Source organism: Leuresthes tenuis, unplaced genomic scaffold (genome assembly GCF_036924035.1).
Source record: "Leuresthes tenuis unplaced genomic scaffold, fLeuTen1.0.hap1 SCAF_3, whole genome shotgun sequence".
Lineage (NCBI taxonomy): Eukaryota > Metazoa > Chordata > Actinopteri > Atheriniformes > Atherinopsidae > Leuresthes > Leuresthes tenuis.
The window spans coordinates 36,165,552-36,181,132 of record NW_027325357.1 but is presented as its reverse complement, the minus strand read 5'-3'; the positions used below and the strand labels follow the sequence as shown (position 1 = coordinate 36,181,132).

Genomic DNA, 15,581 nt, shown 5'->3' with positions numbered 1-15,581 from the left:
TGAGCTGAAAGAAGCTGAAAACACATGGCCAGGCCACCTCCTCCTCACTTAGGTTAGATGGGTCTCATGGAGGAAGATCACTTTGGCTTTTAATTGCTGTAACCTACTCATGACTTGCTTTAGTTTAACAAGTTTGTTTAGTCCTCTCACATTCCAAGAGGTGAACTGAATATCAGAAGTCATCAATGCAAGTTATAGCTTTAGTTATGTTAGCTTGGATATACTTCAGCTGGCTGCTAACAGAAGCTACACCAAAACAGGAAAGACAAAAAATTACAATAACGGAGATGCACAACAACAACAAATGGTGAATGAACACTTAAAAAATAACAGGGAACATTTCCCCAACTGAAATACACCCATCCATCCCACAATTAAAGGATTCCCTAGGAGTCCATAACTGGGCCCAACTATGGCGCTTTGCCGGTCCACCCTTGACACCAGCATGAAGAGAAACAGCTTCCCTAACATACCGAGCCAAGCCCTCCTGTAATAACTAATAACATTATTAATTAAGACAACCAAACACTATGACTTAGTTATTAGTATGTGGACAGTATCACAAAGTTATAATTCACTGTGTAGATTGAAGCTAAACATGAACAAAGATAAACAGAGCAGTAATCACATAAAGTCCTATTCAGTGTGTTGACTAACTTTGTTCATCTTGCACGTTACCTATTGTGCCAAAAAACGCAGTTCAAGTTGCGTTAATGCCATTGAGGTATTTTTAGTGTCGGTGTTTCATTTACCCGCAAACTTCTGGTTGTAGTCCCTGTACAAACGTTTCCACTGCCGTAGTGTCGAAAATGTGGCGTTTCCCTTGGCAGGTTACCAAGAGTTTAGCAGGGTGGATAATTCCATAGCTCCGGAATGGAGAGGGAAGCCAGAACTTTCTTCACTTGATCGAACATTTTCTTTTGCTTGAGCAGGTCAACGGAGAAGACGGGGAAGAGCATTATCCTCTGGTCGTCAAAACTCAGCGGACCCTTCTTCCTGGTACCGTTCATTACCCGAGTCTTGTCCACGTAATTCAGGGACTTCATTATCACTGCCCTGGGTCGCACCGCTGATTTTCAGTCAGCTTTGTTGATTTGGCCGATTCTGTGTGCTCTCTCGATCAGCAGCGGTTCAGGAAAATTACCCGCACCAAGCATATCAGGTAACAATTTCTCCAGAAATGCGCACATATCAGCCCCTTCTTTCCTTTCTAGGAGGCCGACCAAACGAAGGTTGCAGGTGCGGCTGCGGTTTTCCAAGTCGTCGACTTTAACCACCAACTTCTCAACGGTCGATTTCATGGAAGAATTTTGGACCTGCAGAGATGCGATGTGATCATCGTTAGCACTAATTCTGTATTCAGCCTTCGTGACACGTACTGCGACCGCTTTCAGTTCGCTTTTCACTCCCTGTATCGCGTTCAGCAGGCCATCAAATCTCGATGTAAAGTCTTCCTTCATAGCTTGAATAGCGGTGAGGATTTGGTCTTGGCTGGCCAACGAGCCAGCACCTGTTGCTTATCTGCTCGCCACGGCAACGCTGCTAGCTTGTTGTAGGATCAGGTGTGGAGATTTTTGTGCCTGTTTTGTGGGGTTTGGTGCCATTGGGACTACACTTCGCTTCAAGTTAAAAAAAAAAAAAGGGGGACAGGGTATTTGTGGCTTTTTGGTTATCTAAAATTCAAAAATTTATGGAGGAGCTCTGGCACAAGTCTGGAACTCCTTCATAAGGCTTTTTAACAGTGACTGCTGACATGTTTTTCTCAAATTAATTTGTTTTATCTATTTATTTATTTATTTATTCATCTATTATTGTGAGAATGCTTTAAGGCATTCTCACTATTGTTTTCCTGTTTTTCTTTATTATTATATTTTCCGTACGTTTTTTGCCGTTTAACTACTTCCACACACTTTAAGCAAATTAAACCATTTTTGCACAAAACGTTCAGCTCTTTCTGGACATGATGGCGATGACTTTTGGTGTTTCTAATGTTTATAGTTTTTAAAATATTAAGGTTTTTGAGCAAATTTTTCTCCCTTTAAAAGTAATGGTAAATCCTTTCAAATCATTCAAAGAGCTTCCTCCTCTTTCAAATGTAACTCCTTCAGCATACGTTAAGATAGAGACACCATTCAAACTTTAAAATGTTCACATGACATTCAACTATTACTGAATGATTCAGCTTTTTAAAAATATTCAGCCAATTTTGAACTATCACAGTTTAAAAATTTACTAAAATCCTTGATGATTTCTGAGTCTACAATGCATTCCAATGACATGGAATGTTCATGTCTAGAGTGGAGGCTCCAACTGGCAGAGTGGAAGAATACAACAAGATTCTTCAGAAAAAAAGTTTTTAACCTGTCACTGTTTTTAAAATATTTAAGCCACAGAAATAATTTTAGCATTAAAACGTAGGTCATTTTGTCCTCTTTCAGCCAATGTCATAGCCTTCAGGACTTTACTTTTTTAATTAGAAGCCTTTGAATCACAGCAGTACCTTCCAACTGCCAGTCCTTTTTGCATGTTTGTTCTCTTTCCTGTATGTTTCTGCCTTCATACAACTTCAGGTAATTTAAAAAATACACATCAGGCCTTTTGAAACTGCAGCAAATGACTTTCTACTAATATATCACATTCCTAGCAATATTTAACATAACTAACTGTAAATCCTTTAAATCTTCTTCTTCTTCTTCTTTCAACTTCTTCAACTTTTTGGACATTAACTACTGCATATTCTTCACCGATTTCTACAACTTTGGTATCAAAATGTTCAGCTATTTCAGGAGATTACTGCTATATCTCTTGGAATTATCTTATTGAATTAAATTGGAATTAGTTTTGACTTTTGGTGGTTCTAACTTTTATACTAAATTATTTAAAATAACTAACCGCACATTTTTCCACAAAAATTTTAAATCCTTTAAATCTTTCTGTTGTTTTTAACCTTTCAACTTCTGCAGTTTTTGCCAAAAGGTTTAAATTATTCCACTATTTTATTTTCACCTTCAAACTGCTTCAACCAGGATTTCAGCAACTTGCTTTCAGCTAAACTTTCACTCTTTCTAGTTTTAGAAATGTCACACTTTAGAAATGTCAAGACTTTTCACTTATTATCTGCTTGAAACCCTTTTGTTGTTCTTAACCCTTCAGCTTTTCTTTGCTGACAGTTACTCCAGCACCTTTAAATTGTTCCACTATTGTCTTTTTGACCTTCAAATTCCTTCAACCAGGACTAACAAGTACTCAGTACACACAGGACAACAAAAACGGAACGGAAAATACATTCAGAAAAATACACCTACGCCATTACTTCGGCCTAAGCTCCCTTTCCTTTTCTTCCTCCCCTAGCTGCTCATTAATGAGCTTAATGGATAGGGAAATAAATGAGTAGTTGAGGCGATTATGTTTACAGAGTGGAACCCTGTACGTTCTTTAATAATGTGTATTCTGGACTGAGCACATGTGATGTGCCAGTTGGAAACTCTGACGTTCTTTTGCACATTTTCAGCTGCTGAGTTCAGATGGCCTGAAGTGATTGAAGCAATAAAGAGACAGCAAGGAGAACAGGTTGATTTTGAATCGCTTGACTGGACTGTAAAGTGTGAGATTCTGCGATCCAACCCTGTCACCTGCATGCGCTTGTTTGATAAGCGTGTTGAGGCACTATTCAGAGATCTGCTGCTCTCAGATGCTCAGCCACTGGGGAAAGTGATCCTTTCCCCAGTGGCTGAGCATCTGAGCATTAAGCATTTGTAAACTTTTTCTACAGAGTTGAGTTTCAGCACAGAGGAAGTCCACATATTCATGCAATGCTTTGGGTTGATGGAACACCTGAACTGGATGTTTGTGATGATCAGACTGTGTGTAATTTTGTAGACAGATACATCTCAGCACAAGTGCCTGACCCAGAAACACAACCTGAACCGTTCCAGAAAGTCTCTGAAGTTCAGAAGCACAGTAAGAACCACACTAGGAGCTGATTCAAGAGTCTGGTTGTCGGTTTGGTTTTCCAAAGCCACCCTGCAGAATCAGCAGAGCTTTGGATGTAAAAAAGGATTCAGACCCAGATGTGTTATGAGATGACTACATACAGATGAGAGATCAACATGGTTTAAGTGACAGCAGTTCATATTTCAACAACCTGAAGTATCAGAAACAAACATTTCAATCAAAGGTAAATTCATTTGTGTTTGCCATACTGTAAGTTTTTAAAAAGTATTATTGAAAGGAGCTGGAGCTGTATGAAGGCAGAAAAGTAGAGAATAGAGAACATGCAAAGAAAGTGTTTTGTTGCCTGAACTAGCATTAATATTACTGGACTCGTCCAGTTTAAGCTCTCAATTATTAATTTCTTTCTAATATCAGAGTGCATTCCAATGGTCATATTAGCTTCTTTAAATGTTTATATGTTTCACAGCTGAACTTATTTACATGGTAGTGTTCAGCACTTGTCACACCTGGTTCGTAACTCACCTGTGTTCCATCTTCCCTTGATTGCCCCGTTAGTTTAAATACCTGGTCTTCTCCGCCTTTCTTTGCTCGTGTGTTAATGTATTTGTTATGCCTGTTTGGTTCACGACCTGGATCCTGACCCTTGATGTTTTGTGGATTATTTTCAGTTCTTGGATTACCTTGGTTTTTTGTTCCGGTTCTGCAGGCCGACTTCCCTGCTCACCAGGCCAGGTTTTTCCTCTGTGTGAGATTTTCTGTTAACTAATAAACTTTTGTTTGAACTAAGAGTTCTTGTCCTCCTGACTCTGTGACCGCACCGGGGCCCGCACTTCATTACGGTGTGACAGCACTGTTCTTTTTACATGTTCAAGTCGCTATTTGTTTTTCTAATCCTCTCAGCTTTTATTCAGCTCCAGGTCCTTCAATAATTGTTTTTCAGCCCTTTTTCAACTAATTTTCTGCTAATTTGTTTCCATCTTTTCAACTCCTTCTTCTTCTCAACAACTTTAGGTGTCATCATTCTATTATGATTGAAACAGAATTTAAAACTATCAACTGAATTCTTCTCCTGTTCTTAATCAGGTCTTCAACCAAGACCAGGTCATTTCAAAAATACCTTTCAAGTGCTTTGAAGCTTCAGCTAATAACTTTGTGGTAAATTTTCAGCTTTTTTAGCATGGTCAGCTATACCCATTCAGCGAATAAGCATTCTCACTGCTGTTTAGCAGGAACAGCTCTTTCTAGTTGTGAGAATGCATTAAGGCATTCTCACTATTGTTTTCCTGTTTTTCTTTATTATTATATTTTCCGTACGTTTTTTGCCGTTTAACTACTCCTGCATACTTTAACCGATTTCAACCATTTCGGTATCAAAACGTTCAGCTCCTTCAGGAGATTTATGCTATGACTTTTGGTGTTTATAACTTTTATACTTTTAAACTATTTAACTTTTATTCAAATTTTCCCATCATTCAAATGAATGGAAATTTCTTTCAACTCTTCAAAAACTTCCTCCTCTTTCCAACCTAACTAGTTGAGCATACGTTCAGCTAGAGACACCATTCAAACTTTAAACGGGTCACAAGACATTCCGCTATTACCAAATGATATTACCAGCTTTATAAAATATTAAGCCAATTTTGAAATATGACAGTTTAAAAAACATGAAAATTTTTGCTCCTTCTTGATTTTTATGAATGAGAAGATTAGAGTGGCACACTGATCATTTTAACTTTTTCTGATATTCAAACAAATTCCTCTAACTTTCATGCTGTTTAATTCAGACAAACAAATTATACCTTAAAATGTAGGTACACTTGTTCTCTTTCAGCTGATGTAACTACTAAAGAGCTCACATTTACAGAATTACAGCTATGAGCCTTGAAGCGAGAGAAACCTTTCAATTTCTCTCACTAACTCTAATGGAAATTTGGTCGAACGCCAGAGACAGGTTCAACTGTGTTCAACTCGCTGCCGTTTAAATTTTTTTCACTCCATTGAAATAAAAACTAGATTGCCGTGTTCCTCCAAGCCTTCTGCTTCTTACGGTCTTCAAATTATTTTCCTCGCTCTTCCAGTTTTCTCACAGGAGGTCATAGTATTCAATAAAGCAATTTCTGCAGGTTATACAGGGAGAGAGCTCGTTAAGTTGCAGCTGTTGACAAACATTGCCATCACTGATGACATCACTCTTCCACTCCCTGCTGTATATTACACTGAAGCCATTTTAACTATTATTCACTTGATTTCTGCTAAATTTTCACTAGATTAAGCTTTTTGAGCATGTTCAACTAATCCCATTCAACTTAAAAAGCATTCTCACAGCTGTTTCGCAGGAACAGCTTTTTTTCTAGTTATTATATTTTCCGTATGTCTTTTGCCGTTTAACTACTTCCGCACACTTTAAGCAAATTAAACCATTTTTGCACAAAACGCTCAGCTCCTTCTGGACATGGTGGCTATGGCTTTTGGCGTTTCAAACTTCTATAGTTTTTAAAATATTAAGGTTTTTTTGCAAATTATTCCCCCTTTAAGCAAATTATTCTCTTCTTTTAAGTGTATATTTGTAAACGGTATTAGCCCTCCTGTTTGCAAAGAGAATCAGACAGAACAATGTCTCCTAACCCTGCATTATCAGTGAACTGCACAGAATGTGAGTGACTCTCTGTGAGGATAACACAGCTCAAGAAGAAGATTGAAACGCTACAAGAAATTCGTGTGAGTGAGGAATTTATTGACTCTATTATAGATCCTGTGCAGGCTGTGGAGCCTTTATGTACCAAAGGACTAACTCAGATTTTTCTACACGGGATAACAGCTGATATAGAGCTTCACACTGCAGACCTGGGTGACACACTTCCCTGGATGTGTCAAAATAACACTGGACTATCTGGTGAAGCTCCCAAACCAGCTGGTGTGACTGACATCTCCTAGTGGAACAATGTTGGTGCCACCACCTGAAGTACCATTGCATAATAGATACGATCCGTTGATTCCAAATACAATGTGCGATGATGAATGTAATACAAAAATGAATAAAAACAAGAGAAATGGCCCCAAAACTCAGCCAAGGGGTAACCAGAATATTTTAATTTTGTGGAAGCCCGAAGAAAGACTTTTTTTCTGCTGTTGGAGAGACTGTGTCACCATGGGGCACACCATGTCTCCATTTCAGGCCCCATTCCTGCAGTAGGTAAAGGAACTAAACTTTTCAGCAGACTTCTTGGCCTGAACACATGGTAATCAAATGCCTGCATCACCCATGGGATTAAGTTCATTGATAACTTCAATATCTTTTGGAACTGTAAGGAGCGTTTCAGACCTGATGGCGTGCACCCAAATCGAACTGGATGCAGATTACTTGGTGCACGTTTACGTAATGCTGTTGGGACAGCAAACACAAACATGATTGTACAGATAAGGGTGAAGGACACAGCAGCGAGGTAAAACAACCCCCAGCCCTCCCCCTCACCAGACGCTTTACTCCACATCACCTAAGGTCTCCAAAGGATGTCTCTATCCCAGCCAGGACTCCAGTGATCACCATCTACCAAGAAACGCAGGGCACCCCTTCCTCTTCCATCTGTCCTGGCAGAGCGGGGCACAAGGGGATGTGCAGGATGTTCAAGGGGAAGCAGCAGAGTTCAAAACAAAGATTATATGCCATGATGCGTTCAGGGTCCCTTCTATAGTAGTCTTACTACTGACAGCTGTTCTGAGAACAAGCTGGGACCCAGTAGGATTCCTGTATTAGTGAGTAAAAGAAGGAATCGAAAACAGCCAACTTGCTGGGTGAATCTATCTAATCTGTTAACGGTACCATGTACAACTCAGAATACAACAGAGACCAGTGTAAACTCCACAAAGCTAGCGCTACTTAATATTAGATCTCTGTCCAATAAGTTACTGTTAGTTAATGACTTCATAATTTCACGCAATTTATTTTTTCTTTATCTGTCAGAAACATGGTAAACAGAAAGCACAAGTGCTACTGTTCTTAATGAAACAGCAGCCCCAAATTTGAGTTTTATGGATAAATGCCGAAATAGGAGGAAAGGTGGGGGAGAAGCGGCCTTATGTAAAGATACATTCCAGTGTAAAGAGATCTCATTTGGTGATTTCACTTCTTTTGAATATCTTAGATTTATTTTTAAAGGGTGTTCCTAAAATTCTGTTCTTAATCATTAACAGATCTCCAGGATACTGTGCAAGTTTTATTGATGAATTTTCTGAGTTCTTGTCTGTTATTTTAACTGATTTTAACCATTTTATCTTGACCGGGGATTTTAACATTCACATAGATATGACTGATGGTAACGCCATCGCTTTTTCATCCGTTAATGCGGCTCAAACCGCAATGTGAAGCCACGCATGGCATACATCAATACGTGCGTCTCCACGATGCCTCGATGGGCATTACTTTTATTGTTCAAACGTGTTACCGTGGCAACGCTAGGTGCCGAAAACTGGAAAAAAGGTCGAAAATTTGCGCGCTTATCGCTCAGCTATACTTTATCGTTAAGAGTGAATGCAATATAACCAGAGCCACTTCAAACATAATCAGAACCAACTTAGACAGAACCAACAGATGCTAACATCATGCTAAAACGCTAACATACTAGCATCATTAGCATTTTTGCTAATGTTGCATCACATAGACATGAACTCACTATGTTTTTGTGCTCTATTAGCCGATGCTATGAGGTTATTATGTCGATTTTTGGAGGACTTTTGCTTGGCCGCACTATAATGTAGAGACATCATTCAAATGTTCATAATGCAGAAAAATGTGAATATTTTAAATCACCTGAAGCTAGATGAAGGCAGAGAGGTACAGGAAAGAGAAGAAAAATGCTAAACTAAAAGGGGAAAAGATCAGAAAGATGACAAACAATGCAGGAAAATGTGAATATTTAGCAGAAAATTATTTGCTCGAGTTTCAAAAGGCCGGAAATGTGGTTTTGAAAGGAGCTGAAGCTTTATGTAGTCAGAAAAGTACAGAAAAGAGAAGAAACATGCAAAAGGACTGGCAGTTGGAAGATGCTGTGATGCCAGATTGCCAGTCAAGCATTAAATATTGCAAATCCAGTCTAAATACCAGTACCTTGCCTTGCACCCATAATAATCAGTATGAACAATAGTAATTAACAAGTGTGCCTTGCCTTTGGCATTGGCACCTATAACTAGACAATTTCTGAAGAGATTTTGCCCACCGACACACAGATGCTGTGCTGAGAGACCTGCTAGCATTAAATATTTCAAATTCAGTCTGAAATATCATGACTGACAAATGATGCCTAAAGCAGTAAGGTTTTACCAAGCCAGTATGAGGGAAAGCACACAGAAGGACGTCCTAAGCCAGAGACACAGAGGAGGACAGGTTGTGCCTCTTGAGAACAATCAGCTGCTTCAATAGATTTATAAGTCATAGTAAAAGACAATTTTAACCTGTTAATAGCAGAAAGGTATGCTGCAGACAGTTAAGTCATTTCTATCAAGGTCCTGTGTAGAATACAGGTTTTATGGCAGTTTGAACACAGCCCTCACTGTCGGTTTAAAGGAGAGAAGTGCAGCTTCTTTATCATGGAAGTTTGTGCTGTGATGGCTGAGAGACAGATAACGTCATGTTACATTGTATTAAGAGCACACATAACACAGGCTGGCATAAAGCTTTTACAATAGGGCAGCCATGTTGGCTGGAGTAACTGTCAGCAAAGAAAAGCTGAAGGGTTAAAAACAACAAAAGGGTTTCAAGCAGGTTATAAGTGAAAAGTCTTGACATTTCTAAAGTGTGAAATTTCTAAAACTAAAAATAGTGAAAGTTTAGCAGAAAGCAAGTTGCTGAAATCCTGGTTGAAGCAGTGAAGGTGAAAATAAAATAGTGGAATCATTTAAACCTTTTGGAAAAAAATGCAGAAGTCTTTGTTGAAGAAGTTGAAAGGTTAAAAACAACAGAAAGATTTAAAGGATTGAACATTTTTGTGGAAAAATGTGCAGTTAGTTATTTCAAATATTGCTAAAAAAGTTGAAAAATGTGAAATATTAGTAGAAAGTCATTTGCTGCAGTTTCAAAAGGCCTGAAATGTATTTTTGAAAGGGATTGGAGCAAGATGAAGGCAGAGAAGTACAGCAAAGAGAAGAAAAATGCTAAACTAAAAGGGAAAAAATCAGAAAGATTACAAACAATGCAGGAAAATGTGAATATTTAGTGTGAATATTGTGCTGTGATGGCTGAGAGACAGATGACATCATTTTACATTGCATTAGAAGCACATATAACACAGGCAGGCATAAAGCTTTTACAATAGGGAAGCCATGTTGAGTCTGGCCTCATCATTAGTGTCTGTGGGCAACAGCTGCGTGTGTATGACAGGAGACAAAGTGCCCTAAACCTGAGGGTTTTAATTATGAAGCACAAGTCTGGAACAAACGGTCGCTGTTCGAAAAGTAGATGTCGTATCCCAATCATTCTTGCACCGTGAGCGCCAGAAGGGATGGGGGAAACCAGAGGTGTAATTTTTATTCTCCTTTCATGTAAGGTTTGTTTTTTATGGCAGTTTTAAAATTAGTCTTTCACACTGATTTCATTGCTCGGCCTGTTTATAATGGAAAAGTATGGGAGCTGGAGTGCGCCTCTCTGCGCTTAGAAAAAAAGATCTGTGAGGCCAAGCTCAATCAGAGTGACTTTGTGTGAAAGAGGACTAAAATACCTAAGTTTTGATGTATACTTTGTCTAGATCAGGCAGATATTTTGGACGTGAGAGTGACCCGTTTAAAGGTTGAATGGTGTCTCTAGCTGAACGTATGTTGAACTAGTTAGGTTGGAAAGAGGAGGAAGTTTTTGAAGAGTTGAAAGAAATTTCCATTCATTTGAATGATGGGAAAATCTTAATAAAAGTTAAATATTTTAAAAAGTATAAAAATTATAAACACCAAAAGTCATAGCAATAATCTCCTGAAGGAGCTGAACGTTTTGATGTCAAAATGGTTTAAATCGGTATGCAGGACTAGTAAAACGGCAAAAAACGTACGGAAGAACTAAGAAGTTGGAATAATAATAATAAAGAGAAACAGGAAAACAATAGTAATAATAATAATAATAATAATAATAATAATAAATAGAAACAGGAAAACAATGGTGAGGATGCCTTAAAGCATCGGTAAGTAAATTTTAGCTTTACTCAATTTTACGGCAATTGCGGGACGTTTTATGGCAAACAGTAGTAAAGTTCTAAACAGCAGCTCTCACAGCAGCCGAGTGATTACTGTGTAACTCAAAGCAGAAAAAACAAACACAAAACTTGCCAGGAAGGAAGGACAATAGACAAAGGAGTTCTTCAGATAGTAAGGAGAAAACAAAGAAAGAGGAAAAGTATTTATATATGTGTGTATATATATATATATATATATATATATATATATATATATATACATATATATACATATATATATATTCATGGACCATCGAAGTTATGAGCTAATGTTAGCCACTGGCCACTAACATTAAGCTGTCATGTCACAGTCAATGGAGGAGTCAATGGAGGAAAGTTCACAAAGAAATGTCTCAACTTCATCAGGTGTGCGAAAGAAAAGTATCTTACCAGCATGGTCAGCTTTCAACGTATAGGGAAATATCAAGGCATATTTGAGGTCTTGGTCACGTAGCTTTGATTCTACTTCTTGCATGTGTTATGAGAGCATGTTGGCGAGGTGTTTCATTTAGTTCAGATGTTAATACTCATTTTACATGCAATGTTGTAGTAGCAGTTGAACGTGTAGTTTTTCCTGTTTGTATCTGGAGAGCATCAGATATTGATGAGATTTGTGTTGAAGGCAGGAAGTTGGATGCATATGCAGCAAATTCAGCATGTGCACAGAAAAGTGGAAGTAACCAGGAGCTGTATAAGTTGATCAAGCAGCATGTGTTTGGTAGGAAGTAGAATGGATATTTGGTCAGGCAATTTATAGACAGTTTGGAAATGAAGAGCTGTACCAATGTTGGTTGAGGGATGGAATGTGTGTGTTGGACCTCAATGGGGCAGTGAGCATCGTTATTCAGCACAAGAAATATTTTGTCGTAATGCACTGGGCTTGGCATTTTAAACTGGGAGGACTGTGGCTGTTTTTGACACGTGCTTGACTGGCCTGATGCTTTACATCATAAACCTTAGAAAGTCATTAGATGAAAAGTGGTATGCTGTCTGTTAGAGCCCTGCGCAGGACTGTTTTCTTCATCCCACTCCCAGTGAATTTCTGACCATTACCGTCCACACCCGCAACGTGTGTATGTCCACTCCCGCCCAAACCCGCAAGACTTTGAGAACTTATGCCCGCAAAATAATAGAAATGCATTGATTTTGTGTCTTCTCCCGCAGGAGAAAACACGTCATTTTATAGGCTATTAATGAAAAGATTCATGAACAATTGAGAAACTTCTCCTTGCTTTGTCTTTGTGCTGTAAACACCTTCTTTGAGCTTTTAGCTGCCCACTCCCGCCCGCAGCAAAGTTCATACCACCCGCTCCCGCAAGATTTGAGTTGGCTGCAATCCCAATGCAGCCCTCTACTGTCTGTAGCATTTCAGTACAGGAGAGAAAAGTGGTTCTGGATGTGTGCAGTGCTGCAGGGTTTGCAGAGAAGTGTCAGGACAGCAACTCAGTTAGTCATGTGAGATCAGTTAGGGGCACGCTTCATCAGGGCAATGGTCGGTTTAAATACGGTGTGTTGCTGGAAGTTTGATAGCATTAGCAAAACACATAAGCGCATGTAGTGAAGCGCTTTGAGTGGTCAGTTAGACTAGAAAAGCGCTATACAAGTACAAGTCCATTTACCATTTACCATAACAAAGAGTGTGCCTGGTAGTCAGACACACTCAGGTTGTAGTTTTAGGTGAAGAGATATACACTTATTTAAGGGGATAGCAAACAAGTTGATAAAATGTTGATAATGATTCTCAGTCATCCAGGTCATGGTAATTGAAAAAGCCTGAATTAGGGCAACTGGACTTCTTGGATCTTGAAGGTGTTTCACCTCTCACCCTAAGGGCTTCTTCAGTTCATATGAAGTTGATGAAGTGGTTCATTTTTGGAACCGCATTGCCATCTAGTGGTCATAATCAGTGATAATTAGTTTAAATGAATGGTGAATGACTAGGATTTGAGCAGTAGTTTTAACTTTCATGTAAATTCTGTTTTTATCAGATTTTAACACGATAAGATAATGTGCATATTTTTTATTTATTCATATACTTTCCTTTAGAATAATTTGTACTACCTTCAGTTTAGAATGGGTATCTGATGTATTTTGATTATTTGTCATGAGAGTAACACTGAGCTGAAGCATCGCGTCTCTCTGACAAAAGTAATTACGTTTCAATCATTCCAAATGGCTGAAATTGGAGACAAAATTCTCCCCATGTCCAGTCCCAGGGGGATCAAAACACTTCAGTTCTGAAGGAGAATTGTAATGAAATCATAACAAATCATAACCATCTTTTTGTCTTAGTTTGTTGTGATTTCCGTTTTTAGTTAGTGGTATTTCATGTGCTTTGTTTTCTTTGTACATTTTAGTCCTCGTATGCTGTGTCTTATATTGCAAAGTAAACAAATTATCTTCTGCTTTACACCAAAGGTTGCTTTTTTAAACACATCTAGTCAACCAGTAATTCCTACATCAAGGCTCTAAGGTTGCGCTTGCAAGTACCTTTCTTTCTATGCACCATGTTGTAAAACCAGCCTGAAGCTCCTTACACAGCAGAGAGAGAGAAAATCCTATCCAAAGCACTCCAATGAGAGGCCCGCAAAGATCTGACTGAAAGAGGACCCATTGTTGACTTAGGGACCCAGGCAGCAACATCAGGGAGAGACCACCTTGGATCTGCTTTCATTGGCTGGTGGTTGCCAACGATAAAGCTGTCCAGCTGGGCGTGTGTCTCAAAGTAGGATCCATAACTTGCCATAATTCTCATGCATTATGGTTGGTGTCTTAAGATTGTTACACGCACACACACCTATTAATATTTCTTTTGACCTGTTCATAACCAATTTTAATCAAAGGAAACTGACATTTGTACAGTGATATAAGATGTTGCAAATGGGTATGAAAAACAGACATGACACACACATTTTCCAAAATTCAAAAAAGTGGCCTCATCTTGACTTACCTGGCACGCATTATAGAGAAGCTGGTGCTCAAACTTCTTGATGCCCAGGATCTGCTGAAACATTTCATACAACTGATCCTTACTGAGGATAAGCTCAGAAGTTGCACTTGCCATTATTCTCTGTTGGTGCTTCCTAGGGTCTTCTTCACCTTGATAAATTGTATCAAATTTTGCCATCCAGGAGCTCAGTACTGTCTCTTTGCTAAGGCCATCAATTTCAGGCAGGCTGCGCACTCGCTTCTCTATGTGCTTCTTAAAAATTTCACGAGAGTCACTGGCTGAACAGCCGCCACTCTGCACCATTCGGAACACACGGTCACTTTTCAGAAAGACCTGCAGTCAAGAAAAAAAAACAACAGACTAGTTTGTGTTTCAGTTCAAAATCATTTTATGCTACATAAAAACAGGTAAGCTGGCTACATCCTGAGCTTGTTAAATTTCCATTTGTAAGGTTTGAAATACAAGCTAAAGCCATAACAGTACCCCTATGTACAGAAAGAAAATTGCTATCCAAACTACAGATCAATGAGGTACAAGAAAGATGCAAACACTCCACTCAAAATGTAAATGCAACAGAAAGGTTAGCCAGCTATCAGAAGCAGAAAAAAGTTGCACTGAAAAAAGAACTTCCCAAGTAATATTACAAATCATCCATGAAGAGTTGGACTGTATCAGGTCCTGACATGACACGTACAGGGTATAAGAATCAGATGACATACATGGAATGCCACAACCAAATGACTGAAGTAGTGTTCAGAAACATGTGTACTGAATATGGGTTGGACTTCCAAAGTCAAAATTGGGAATACCTTCGAAGGTGATGAAGAATGATTGAGCTAAGATCCTTTGGGACTTCCAGATCCAGACTTATAATTTGGTGTTGACTTACCAACCAAAAATTGTGGTGGTCAACAAATTACCAAAGAAAGCTGTAGTGATCCAAAGTGACAGCAATATTGAGAAAAGGGGAACTCAAGAAGATTTAAAAAAAAAACATGGACTGAAAGAAAATTTAAAAATGTGGGAAGTGCCACAGTGGCCACATCGCCCTCAAAAGACGGTCTAACAGATCCCGAGAACAAGAAGTGTTCTGTAAAGAACAATAAAGTGTAAAGAAGAACAAAGTCTTAGAGACTACTAAGGTACTGCATAGAACTCTGAAACTTCGTAAGGGATAAGAACCCACAAGATGGCAAGTGCTGAGTTTTGTTTTTTTCTTAATCAGAAAAAAAAACAAGAGGCCAGGACTGTATAAAAAAAAAAACATTTCAGTGAATGATTGGGGAATGCTCTTTATTTGCTCTGTCTGAGCTCTACGTGAGATTTTAGAATTTAATTCAGGAAACCTACAGGGTGAGATTTAGATTAAGATCATCAGGAGAGTTCTCTCATTTCTTGATCAGTTATCAAAAAGAGGCCCATAAGTTTAGGACAATGGGGAATTATTTTAGAGCTTGATGAGATCT

The 15,581-nt window shown here is 38.7% G+C and overlaps 1 protein-coding gene across 3 annotated transcripts in view; it reads right to left on the bottom strand.

Moving 5' to 3' along the window:
- Positions 1 to 14,445, bottom strand: part of LOC140303956 (calcium-dependent secretion activator 1) — a 628,956-nt gene extending 614,511 nt beyond the window's left edge. For 2 of the 3 annotated variants that reach the window (XM_072382952.1, XM_072382951.1), the window contains exon 1: positions 14,116 to 14,443. In XM_072382952.1, the coding sequence (XP_072239053.1) occupies positions 14,116 to 14,418 (303 nt within the window). In that variant the 5' untranslated portion in view covers positions 14,419 to 14,443. Of the gene's footprint in view, positions 1 to 14,115 lie in introns of all 3 variants that reach the window. The other variant, XR_011915223.1, reaches the window with a different exon arrangement.
- Between the last annotated feature and the right edge of the window lie 1,136 nt (positions 14,446 to 15,581).